Consider the following 13,252-nt stretch of genomic DNA (forward strand, 5'->3'; position numbering starts at 1 on the left):
ACAAAAAATAAAATAAAAAACATATGTTCATCCTACCTTCAAGCTTCACTCAAGATCCTAGTTGGCAATTCGGTCCTGAATTAAAACAGCCCCAAGGTTTAATATTTGTACAAAATGTATCAAGAACATAGTCTATATACATAATTTATACCTCAAATTTACATAATACAACATTAGAATTCAATTGTCTTCACTACAAAGAACTATAATAAAAATACATCCATGGACATCTCAAACTAAATTTGTGCAGCCAAAACTACTATCTAATTAGCTTCCGTATTACTTGGTCTAGCCTTAGCATCATTGGTCCTTAAAAGTAAAGCCCCAATAAAGGGTGAGATTGAATCTCAAAATGAACCGGTTTAGAAGAAAAATATAAACCCGCAAGCCTTAGTGATTCCTTGGTCTCTACAAAATATAAAACTTAAACAATAAAATATCTCGACCAGTATGTAATGACAATAATTTTTAGATTCCATTCTAGCTCCACTCTCTAAATAAAATGAAAACGCATTTTAGGCTCTTAGCTATAAATATAGTCACACTTTCAATTAAGAAGCATGTCAAGGTCAGGAAATAAACTCCGAAATCCTTGCCGAGCATGAAAACAATTATAATTTGATCATATCATTTAAGTATGCTTTAACGGCTGTTCTACCAACTAATAAAATAACTCATCACTACAACAACACTTCGGAACAAAATGTAATTTCCCAATAGTCAGAAAACCGACAACTAGGCCATGAAGAAGTTATAGAGCAAACAATAAAGGAAACTAAAGGGATAATCAAATTAAAAGCTGAGAAGGGGTATCTTTCAGGGCACAGGGAAGTACGACGTCAGCAAACCAGAATTACCAGAATTCTACATCAGCAATATCCAACAAAATCTTCTGTCATCGAAAAATAATTCAACCTCTCCCAACCACCAAAAAAGCACGATCCTCATAAAGATAATCACTCTACATGTATGTTCCTGGGTGGAGTATTCTTGCAACCTATAAATTATAATCAGACGAATGAACCAGTTTTCATAAAATGAATGCTCTTGTTAACCATATGATGCAAAATAGAATGAAACAACGGACCTAGACATCATTATACATGCATTTTTATATCACCTAAAATCTCTCAAATCAAAAGTTAAGGCAAACTCAGTGAAGCACTTTATATTCAGACAGGTATAATAAAAACACTAATTTTCGAAGTTGCTGAAATTTTTTCTCTAGCAACTACTGTATTGAAGTAAAGGATATAATCGCCAGACAAAGACAACATGAATGAATTATTTGCAAGTTAATTTTCTTAAGCTTGATATTCAAACAGCTGCCACTTTTAAGTGCATCTTCTCATACACACCATCCAAATTCCAAGATAAGAAATCAACTACGGGGAAAGGAGCTGAATGAATGCACCTTTTATTGGGACCCGGGCTTAAAATCTTACAAATATATAAGATGGGAAATGCACCAACGAAAAAAAAAAGGGGACAAAATAAGGGGGGAAAATGCAAAACCTCAAATCAGATCAAGACAACAACTTAACAGCACTAAGGGTTCCATAACTCATCCTATGTGGCACACATATATATCGAAAAAACATAAATTGTTTGTGTATAAATGACCAAAAATATAAAGTAGGAACTATGACCTGGTTTAAGAAATGGGAAATTTCCAGAAACTCACCTAGTAGCTACTGAGTTAAAAAGATGGCAGTGGGACTTCCAGGGGATGGAGGATTTTGATTTAGTAGAGAAGTTAAAGATCCAGCTTTAGCTAAAGAATCAGCATCAGTTGCAGATAAAATTTCCACATTTTCTAGACCTATCTGTCTCTTGATCAGGTCCAAGTTTTCCTGAAGAACCTCAATTTCACCAAACGGCAATCTCAAATCCAGGGCTTGAGCTCCAAGTGCAATCGCTTCTTCCTTCTTAAACCTCAAGAAAGGCATACATAACTTTTGGATTTGCTTAAAATTGGAAGATTGACCTACAGAACTCTGCTGTAAAGCCTCCAATATCTCTGAGTCAGGAGCAAAAGTTAGAGTTTCTCTGTTAATTTTTTTCTGGAGAATACTCAGGCACTCGGCTTTCCAACCATCAAACTGTTCATTTACATATACCAGGCCTGTTACTTTGTTTTCTGTCAGTGATGCAACTGGAGGACCTTTCTTATTTGCTTTCTTTGAGCCTGAAAGTTGCTTCTGAAGCAACTTCCTCATCAAAACAATCGAGTCCTGTAGATATTTATTGGCACTCTTCAGTGTAAGATCAGGAGCATCAGCTGTCGGCCAGCCTGCATTCACCACAAAACCATCTTTCTTCAAAAGCTCTCTCCAAATAAATTCAGCATAATGCGGACAGATAGGCGCTAAAAGACGTGTCTGCACATCCATAAAGCGCCACACCAAGTCACGATTGTAACCTCCAACCCCACATGAGAATCTATACTCATCCCTGGCGGCTTGAAGATCATAAAAGCCAGTCTTGAGAGCTTCTCGAAACATGTAGTTGGAGTAACTTTGCTCAGTTGTTTTGACAGCAATGTTAATCTCATTGACAAACACATGATCAGCATAAGTAGATGGGGGACCAAATCGCATAGAAGATTCTGCAGCCAGAATCTCTTCATACCATGCAATCTCTTTGGTGAGCCGAAGAATTGCAGCATTTGCTGTCTCAAAGACAAAATTTGCATCATCAACGCCATCACCAGCATCAGCCAAAGAGAACCGTGTAGCGTCGGCAGAAAACTCCTCAATTGCTTGATGCAATGTCCTGAAATTTCCGGTAGACTTGGACATTTTCTCAGAATTGAGCATTATGTGGCCATTACATCTAAACCCGCGAGGCCAGTGATGCTTGGACATAATTGCAGTATGGTTGTAAATGCAGAAGGTAAGATGATTCTGGATGAGATCCTTACCAGAAACGCGAAGATCAAATGGATACCAATACTCAAACTCTTGCTTCATTCTGTCTAAAAGGGATGCTGAAATATCAGTTGACTTAGGGTATGGTCCACAACAGAAAATATAATCCCAGACATCATCGGTCAGTTGTTGAGGTTTGATGGCAGACTCGGTAGATCCATACATATCACCATTCTGCAAATGATGGGCAACTGTGTAATAAGCCATGTAAATGGTGGAATCCGATAAAGACTCGACTAAGTACTGTTCATCCCACGGTATGCGTGTCCCAAGACCAAATGATCGTGAGCAAGCCCACTGGTTCAGCCAGCCTAAAGTATGCTCAAAACCATGTCGTGTTTCATCAGAATACAAGCTCATGCTAGACAGGCACTCCTCAGCTAACTTCTTCCATTCTGATTCCCCATATGTAATGTACCACTGATCTGTAAGAGCTACAATACACTCATCACCAGATCTTGACATCACCCGCTTCTCGGGCTCACTGTAGACAATAGCCTGACCTGGACCAATACTGAAATATATAAGAATAATAATATCATACAATACATTTAAAATAAATTATTGCAAAGGTGATGGTAGACCTGTTTCCAAAAGCTTGCTCCTTATCAAGGGTTTAGCTTCCTGAACTTTCTTCCCTGCAAATTCTCCAACAATCATTGTTCCTTCAGTGAATCCTTTCAGGTATGTTTGCTTCTTGGCTTCTGCAAGCTTTTCTTTATCGTTCTGACTTTTGATTTTCATCTGCAAGCAAACAGTCTCTGCACACTTGTTTCCAAACTGCGGAACTTCAATGATAGGCACAATCTCAAAAGGCAATACCCATTCATCCTTAACACCATACTTTGCCCTAAGAGCTGGTTTTGACTTTAAATCATGCAAGGCCATATAGTCATCCGGAGCATCACTAGGTACACTTGTTACTACCCCAGTACCTTTATCCATCAAAATAGACAACATAGGAAGAGCATAAATGATGTCATTAAATGAAAGAGGAGATTTTAATGGAAGGCCAATCAAGTCATAACCAATGATCTCAAGCAAGCAAGTGGGTTTCTCAGGGACCCGTGAATGGTTCTGGTAGGCAAGGTTAAGAGCAGCTCTATGTGCCAGAATAAACACCTCAGTTTCATTAATTTCAAAGGCTCCATACTTCCCATCAGGTAACACCCATGCATTCGTTTGCCCATACATGGTCTCAGGTCTCAACGTTGCAGCAGCCAGGAACACCTTTCTTCCCTCAAGCACCCCAAACTTAGCAGGGAAAGGAGGAAGCAACTCCATCTTGATAATAGTGTACTCTTGAGGCTGAACTCCTTCTCCACTTGCTCTATCATGATCTGCACAAGGCTGGCCATCCAAAGGAGAAAAGATTGTATATCTCACGTCCTTCACAACCTTCCCCATGGACTTCAACTTCCTCATCTGCCACCTAACAAAGGAATCAAAATAAGGGTTCATATCTGTTGTGATGAAGGACCTTCTCCAATCACAACCCAACCCAAAAGCCTTAAGGTCCTCCACAGCCAGTGGGGGAAAGTATGAAAGCCACTTATAAGGATCCTGAAACTTAGATATCTCACTATCAGATATACCAACACTACGCAAAATCTCCCACTGGTAAATTTGTCCACTTGATTTAGCAGCAGCCTTGGACTTTTTCCCCTTGAATTTCTCAGGAGGAGCACCATCACCATCCTCAGCCTTGGAAGGCTCATCTGCTTCTTGTTCCTTCACTTGAGCATGAAAAACAGGTGGGTCTCCGAATTGTTGGATCTCTCTGGCAAGTTTATCAGCTGAAGCTTTGATGGGCATGCCCGTGCAATGAAAAGCAAAGGGAAGGAGCACGTTGGCACCTCTTAGTCTGTGAAAAGCAGCTGCAAACTCTAGCTTGGAAAGTGAAAACGCATGGCCAAGGTGTAAATAACCATTCATATAAGGGAAGGGGAAGTTTCCGAAGAACTTTTCGCCCGGTTCAGGAGGTTTCTCGCCCGGTTCAGCCTTGAAAATCTCTTTCTCATCCCACCATTTCTGAACCTTCACCTCAATCTCCCTCAGACGATCCCTCCTCGCAAAACTCTTCCCACCCTCGCTCGCCATATCCGTTAGATGACGGCAACTGCACACAAAAAATCAACGATCTCTCAAATCTGAAACCAATTAGCAATTACCAAATACCTGAAGAAAACTCCAAAAATGGATAGAATCGGATTATAGTGTTGCAGAATCAAGAGCAAAGTAAACACAAACTGAAAAGACCTGTGTGCCACTGAACTTTGAAAAGAAAGAATAGAGTGTGCGAGGCGAGAATGGAGGCGATAAATCAACATACAGTGAAACCAAGAAGGATAGAGAAGCAGACAAGGGTTTTGCATCACCCTAACAGGCCCCAATCTATTATCTGCCCCAAGCTTTAACGCCCCTTCTGCAGTACTACATTTTCAAAAAAACCGAAATTATAAAGAGAACAAAAATTGATTTTTTTTTTTTTGTGAGAGAAAAATGGGTAGGTATTTTTTTGTTAGTGACCAAAAAGGCCTTTTCACAATCACACACATCATGAAAAGATGGAAACAAATTCAGTTATATTATAGAACAATTGAATTAAAACAGAAGCATAAGCATTCCATTAACAAACCAATTAAATAAGACAAATAAAATAATAAAATAAAATAAAGACAAACTGAAACTGTTCTATGTTCCTAAAACACTATGAACAAACCAATTTGACTGTGTTGCTTATTTGGAGACAGGTATGGTTCTTTTTTTGAGATTTTTCATTCCTTAATAAGAGACTAATATAATAAATTGACCGTGTTCCTACAAAAAAAAAAAATATAACAAAAGAATATGCAAAACTTATTAGTTTATTACAAAAAAAAAAAACCAGTAAATGGTGTCTACCAAATAATATAACTAGATCAAAGCAAACAAAGAATGAAGTTAGACAAGATTAGTACAAAGACAAGTGGACACATTCTTTACTTCATGTTACACCCACTGCACAGGTTTGGAAGTAAAATAGAAAAAGAAATTTGAGGAATTACTTTCTTTTTATCTGGTTTAAGAAAGGAAACAATGCTCCCACATTCAATTGTTTGGTATAACAAACATTCTAACCCTAAAGCTAAATTGAAACAAAAGATTTTGCTTCAGAGAAGTGGTGCTCAAAGCCCATTGTTATGCCATTCAAACCTTTGGCTGTGACAGATTAATACCTGGGTTTAGTTTTGATCGACGTGTGATTATGCACTACCATTGTTGCCACATCATTATGATAACCATTAGGTTTACAAACGATTTTAAAGAGTAGAGTTTATTTAGACTCAAAATTAAGCTCATGTTTTAATTCCAGCAAAAGCGTAGCTCAACATGTATGAAGTTTCGAATAATCAAACAGAAATCCAAATGAGAAAATAGAGGAGCAGTTATGGTAACTATTCTTACTCAGAGAGCACAAATGTTAGCGGAAAACACAAAAGCATATTCATAAATCATGGTAGAGATTGAACAAAGGAGTTTAAAAAAACCACAGAAAACAAAAATCAAACCAGTAAATCGAAAAGCACACAGCGAGACCAGTAGACCACAGCAAGAGAGGCGGATGACAGAGACCAGACGCCCAGACCAGTGAGATGGAGGCAGCGATAACGAAGGAGAGGAGAAAGAGGCAGACGCGAGGCGGATGGATGGCGAGAGAGAGAAACGATATGCACTTTAGGTTAGGGTATTTGCGGTATGGATTGGATCGGTTTTGAAGAAAAAAAAATCATCCGATTCAATTCCTTCGGCTTGATCATTTAATCATCCAATCGATTTGGATTTTTTTTTTTTTCAAATCCGATCCAATCCAATTCAATTTTTTTTGATTTGGATTGGATCGTTTTCGGTTTTTTGAAAAGCCTAAAAACAGAACTTATAAGAATTATTTTTAGAAAAAATGAGGAGTATTATTTGTCATGGATCCTTTGTACTTGTAGTAGCAGAAATTTTTGGCAATACCGTAGTAGTAAGTCTTCCAAAATCACTAATAAAAAAAAATACTAAAATATTAGGTGTGTCAGGTGGGTAGTTTCTGATCGAATAATTTGTTTACAGCTCTTAGTGAATGTCAGGTGTGTCATTTTCAAAAGGTTTTGGCAGCAAAAAAGATGCTAAAATATTATGGCAGTAGGTGATTTACACAATCCTATGTGCAGAATACCAAGTATAATATAGAGGTAAAACTCTCATACTGTTATTACTCCAAGAGAACCATATTAACTTTTTCGATAGCAACTCAAGTGAACCATATTAAAGCATATAAATTAACCATGGAGGAAAGTTAAGGGAAATATATAGATGGTGACTAACTTTTCTTTTTTTACCTTAATTATTGTATAAATCATATTTGGGATTTGGCTAGTTAGAGAAGAAAAGTTAGGAATTTTTCAGTGGGTAGCTATAGTTACTGCAGGACAAGTTAGAGAAGAAAAGTTTGTATAAATCATATATAAACTTTTGATTTCCCTTAAATTATTTTGAATAATCAAATAAGCATAGCCATTAGGTACACGGCCTTTTAGTCATTCATAATACTAAAGTATCATTACAGGACCAAGTCTTATATTATAATAATATTAATTATACATATATTGATTTGAAAATTGTAAACCCCGTTCGGTGACATGTATGTTTGAATTTGAAGCAGGTATCGAATTGGTTTAGTAATGCAATGGTGAGGCTATGGAAGCCAATGGTGGAGGAAATGTACTTGGAGGAAGTGAAGGAGCGTGAAAACAATATGGCTTCCTCGGAAGGGGGTAACTATCCCAACGATGATATTAACTCTCTAATTAGTGTTGTATTGTGTCTGTGACTGAGAGGGAGCTTGAAGAAGAAGTGATTTGAAAATTTGAACAAAGGACCCAAAACCCAAATTGGGAAACCCCAATTACCAAAATCAAAGAAATCCAAATCTTTCATCTAAATCAGCTCCAAAATCCAAAAAATGCATCAAAAAAGAAGATATAATATTTACCACAAGAGAAACATCAGTTATATCCATCAAATTAGAAGTATAGGGTACTCACAGTCGTAGGTTGCTTGTGTAGAGAGAGTGACGAAGAGTGAGAGAGATGCACCCAATGAACGCTTTGGTGTAATGGAGAAATGGTGCCAAGGTTCCAACGGAATGCTCTTAAAAATGGAGTCTCCCACACCCAATGAAGATGGCTTCGAGTGTGAGACTGTGAGTGAAGTGAGCGACTGCGAGAAGAGTGACCGACACTGTTAACTGGCCCGAGGTCGAGGAGCTTTGCTTTGATCTTAAATGGTTAAGTCTGTGATTAAATGTGTCGGCCTTACCAAGACGGTTACCTATTACGAATATAATTATTGGTTTGTGCCCTGCCTTATTTACAAAAATAAAAGCCTGATTTGGCCTGTTAGCCTGTTAGAAAAAAAATAAGACAATAAAAATTTATCCAAACAAAATATACAATCAACAACACTAGTAATTCCATAAATATTCATAAATTCAATGTATATCGAAACAACATAATATAGAACAAAATCATTCAAAAAGTCTATTTAACTAATAAAATAGGAATGAAATGGATTGAGAGGAGAGAGAGAGGCCTGTTACAAATAGTATAAAAAATATAAATAAAAATAAAAATTAATATACTAGGTCAGCCTGAGAGGCTCCAAGGCCGAGCTTTTGAATTAGAGCCTGAGGCTTTTTTACTAAACGAGCTTTTATACAAGTCCAAGCATGTTTCCAACAACCAATATTAGGCATGTAAGCCTGAGTCTTCACGAGTCGAGCCAAAGGCCCTTGGCTCGTTTATCACCCCTACCCACAACAGATGAACAGAGCGTAAGTTTGGACTTTGGATAGGTTTAGAATTTTTTTGCGTTTCAAAGCCAATTAGGGGTGTTCATCAACCGATTCAAACCGCAGTAACCGAACCGAAAAATCGAAAACCGAATAAATCGAAAACCGAAAAAAAACCAAATTTTAATTGGATTGGATGGTTTTCGGATTGGTAGATGAAAACCGATCCAATATATTAATTTTCCTCTACCTACTTGGGTCTTTCCCCATCATAGTCCAAAAATTTCTAAACCCAAGACTCATTAACCCATCAACTAAACTCAAGAAAAAATTTAGTCACGTCTCATCTACAAAATTTTATATATGTAGAGCTTCATATCCTATTATTGTTCAAAAAAAAAATTTATATTATCGTTTACTGATACTTTTGTAATTTAAAAAAATAAAATTACAAAGCCAATATATACAAAAGATGTTATTTGAACAATAATCAAGAAACAAATTTTAGAATTTTAAAAAAACCGAAAACCAATCCAATCCAAAAAAATTGGATTGGATCAGATCGGATTTGAAAAAAAGTCCAAACCGAATGGATGATTATGTGATCAAACCGAAGGGACTGGATCGGATGATTTTTACTTCCAAAACCGATCCAATCCAGACCGTGAACACCCCTACCAATTAGGTGGGTTTATGGGTGGGTTTAGAATTTTGGGTTAATGGGTGGGATAGGCCAATTAGGTAGAAAATAAGTTTGGATTGGATCGGTTTTTAATATTCAAATCGAAAATTGATCTAATCCAATTAAAATTTTGCGGGTTTTTTTATTTTTTAATTTTTCGGTTATCGGTTTTTCAGTTCAGTTAATGCAGTTTAAATCGGTTTGGATCAGTTGATGAACACCCCTACTTTAGGTTAGGTTTATGTTTTTATTAAATGTTATTTCTTTTTAAAAATATTTAATTTTATTAATATATTTTAGCTTTTTTAAAAATATAATTTTTTAAAAAAATATTATGTATTTTATGAAAATGTCATTTGACCGTGTCGGACACGGTCAAATTCACGCGATCCTTAATTTCTAACAAATCTCAAGTTCTAAACCCTAGCCCTAAAGTAGTACGAATGATTATATATATATATATATATATATATATATATATATATATATATATGGTAAAATGATTTGTAATGTGACTGCATATAAGCATTGGTGCAGTCACCTAAAAATTACGTCATTTTGGGTGGGATAAAGGAAGTTCGTGTTCAAAATTAATTGTAGAAAATGGAAATATTATATTTATTTTCACTTTTGTATGGTTATGATTCCTCATATTTAATACTTTAACACTATAAAACGACGTAGTTTTATATCACTGTATCAATCCTTAGGTGCACGCTAAATCTTTTATATATATATATATATATATATATATATATATATATATATATATATGGTTTTAATGTTTCTAAAGTGAATGTACATAAATTATTTACATTTGCTTCTAAAAATAAAGTCGTTTTGAATTGAGAAATTAAAAAATTATAATTAAAAAGACTATTATAAATCAGTCGAGGTGAACACAAGCACAAGCCAAAAAAAGTAGATTAATTTATGAGATAGCCAAAACGAAATGGGCATCTTACAACAGCAGAGAATAAAAGAGAAGGGGAGATCTTGGAGTTGGTTCGGAATACTGATTTTTTAGTACTTGGCGAGGTATACACAGGTAAATAGTTCATTGGAATTCATGCTCTCTATAAGTTTTGTTACTGTTCCAATATTTAAGTGTAGTAAGTTCTGGTAATTGGTTTTATTCTTGAAATGTGGAGGCTTTTCTTGGAGAACATGCTCTTCTCTGCCACTAAAGTTTTGAAAATATGAATTTATTTATGATTATCATGTCTCTTATATGTTAATGTTTGATAATATTGATGCTTAGTATTAAATTGAAGAGGAACATTGTTGCACCTCAACCCAATGGGCTCAGTGAAACGAGGCTCACTCGCAATACCAAGAAGCCTGCATATTTGCAGGATTATTTTCAATAAGTAAATAAAAGATGTATTAGTGAGTTTATGTAATTATCAATGGTTGTAATTAGTAAACTTACATAAGGAAAGCATATTGTTAGAAAAGTAGTTAAATAGCCCATGAGGGGCGTGAATAGAAGATATTGAAAGTTTGGACAATCTCTCTCTTATCTTGCAAATCTCTACCCTCTCTCTCTATCTTCCTCTGGTTTCTCTCTTTCTGTTAATTCTAGATCTAACCTCCTACAATTTGGTGCTTTCATCGATCTCTTCCTTCCAGCTGTTGGCCGACAACACCCGTGCCCGTGACATGCATCATCGCCTTGAAACGCTTGAACAACAATTCCAGGCTGCTGAGTTGGTTCGCGAACAACAGCACCGGGCGTTACAGGAATCACAGACCCTACTCCATGAATCTCAGCAGGAAATCCAGGACTCCCAAACATGTTTTCATCGGGACCTCAATCGTTTGATAGAACTACAACAACAGAACTCGACGGGGCATTCCCATATCCGTGGGATTTTGGGCTCCGGACCTAGCGCTGGTGCTGCTTCCGGTGCTGACGGTTCTAGATCCCGCCAGGTGAAACTCGATTTCCCTCGTTTTTCCACTGGAGATCCTACTACTTGGATAATTGCGGTAGAACGTTACTTCACGTTTTACCAAGTTCCTTTGGTTGATCGTTTGAATCTCGCGGCCTTTCACTTAGATGAACCCGCCGCCAGTTGGTTTCACGGTTCCGATCAGAATGGGTTGATGATCGATTGGCGAACGTTCTGTGTAGCTCTTCATCGTCGGTTTGGCCCGTCCGAATTTGACGACCCAGCTGGTGCCTTAGCCAAGATCCAACAAATCGGATCTGTTTTGGATTATCAGGCTTCATTTGAAAAGCTGGTGAGCAAGGTACCCGGCCTCTCAGCCACCTTACTTCGCAGCATTTTTATCTCAGGTCTCAAAGCCCATATTCGGCATTCTGTGCTAACCAACAGACCGTCTGATTACCACGAAGCATTTTCTTTGGCTAGAGTATATGAAGATCAGGCTGGGGAGGTTCGTACCCCACGTCCTTGGCATTCTCTTCCTAAACCAACCACTCTCACTACTTCCAACAGTGCCTTTGCTCCTATCCTTGCTATACCCATTCGACGCCTCTCCCAAGCTGAAAGGAAACTCAAGCGGGAGCAAAACTTATGTTATAATTGTGACGAAAAATACTCATTCAGCCACAAATGTAAAGACCGTCCTTCGTTACTGTTAGAATATTAGATATGATATGATTAGATTTGATTAGATATGATTGGATTCTGTCTTATACGTAAATAGTCTGACTGTATTCTGACTGTATTAGGATTAGGTTTGGATTAGGTTTGGGCTTTACACTTAAGCCCATTAGGGTCTCTATATATTGTAACTCCCTGACACAGATCAATACACAACGTATTCTTTTAAATTTAACTTGGTATCAGAGCTATTTCGTTCTGGGAACCCTCGCTTCCGCTTAGAAATCTTGTTCTTCGCTTTAAAACCTAAGCCCACTGCTTAGGAGTCATCTTTTCTTTGTCGTGCGTCCTTCCGGTAAGATATCAAAGGCTGTAAGTCCTCTCCAGGCATCTTCTGCACGTGTCCACAGTCACCGGAGCACCATCAGCCACCGTCAGCCACTGTTCAGGCTGCCGGAGTACTTTTCGGGCGAGTTTTCAGTCTGGAACGAACGCGAACAGAACCCTCTCCTCCCGGCGACCTGCTCTGTGGAAGTCCGGCCACCATCGGAGTTGTCACGCGCTCTCACGCGCCTCCAGTCTTCTCTGCGCGTGGGCTTCACGCGCCACCTTCTGCCGGCGCGTGAGCACTATTCCGGCGGCTTTTTCCGGCCGGTCTTGGACAGAGAAGCTCGTCTTCTTCTCCTCTTTCTGGATCTGTGGTTGGTTCTTTGTGGGTCTGACTTTTTGTGCGTACCTCTTCTTGATTGGTGATCAGGTTCGTTTCTCTTTATTCGGTTTGTATCTTTGTGATTTGATATGGCAGCAAACCCTCCAATTCATTCGGAGGTCAAGTCTTCATCTCCTCCTTTGAGAAATTCTCCTAATATCATCTCTACCAATATTGGGTCCATTACCTCTTCAAAATTGAAGGGATCTGTTAATTACAAGAACTGGGCCACCTCTGTTCGAGTTTGGTTCTTTGGACAAGGATATGGGAACCATCTCACAACTAAGTCTACTGATGTCCCTAAGGAGGACAAGTCTGATTGGGAAAAGATTGACAACCAACTTCTGAGTATCCTCTGGCAATCCATTGATCCGATTGTCTTGGATATCTTTTATTCATTTCAAACTTGCACTGAAGTGTGGGAGGAAGCAAAAAACCTCTACACTAATGATGTTCAGCAGCTCTATTTCATCATCTCTCAGTTTATGGAATTGAGCAAATCATCCGACATTCAGATGGAGACATATATTGGCAAGAGTC

The 13,252-nt window shown here is 37.8% G+C and overlaps 1 protein-coding gene across 3 annotated transcripts; it reads right to left on the reverse strand.

Annotated features, from left to right (window-relative positions):
* Nucleotides 1-492: 492 nt before the first annotated feature.
* On the reverse strand, nt 493-8,194 carry LOC133317852 (leucine--tRNA ligase, cytoplasmic-like). Of its 3 annotated transcripts, XM_061519734.1 has the most exons (5): nt 8,003-8,194; nt 5,263-5,363; nt 3,515-5,049; nt 1,685-3,433; nt 493-997 (listed from the first exon to the last, which is right to left on the reverse strand). In XM_061519734.1, the coding sequence occupies exons 3-4, from the start codon at nt 5,028-5,030 to the stop codon at nt 1,692-1,694; spliced, it is 3,258 nt and encodes a 1,085-aa protein (XP_061375718.1). In that variant the 5' UTR covers nt 5,031-5,049; nt 5,263-5,363; nt 8,003-8,194; the 3' UTR covers nt 493-997; nt 1,685-1,691. The 3 variants fall into 3 exon arrangements, with proteins under 3 accessions (XP_061375718.1, XP_061375719.1, XP_061375720.1); XM_061519735.1 differs by lacking the exon at nt 5,263-5,363; XM_061519736.1 differs by lacking the exons at nt 5,263-5,363; nt 8,003-8,194 and adding an exon at nt 5,206-5,228.
* Between the last annotated feature and the right edge of the window lie 5,058 nt (nt 8,195-13,252).

This window comes from Gastrolobium bilobum, unplaced genomic scaffold (assembly GCF_033153095.1).
Source record: "Gastrolobium bilobum isolate Gb01-03AN ecotype WA unplaced genomic scaffold, APGP_CSIRO_Gbil_v1 utg19703, whole genome shotgun sequence".
NCBI lineage: Eukaryota > Viridiplantae > Streptophyta > Magnoliopsida > Fabales > Fabaceae > Gastrolobium > Gastrolobium bilobum.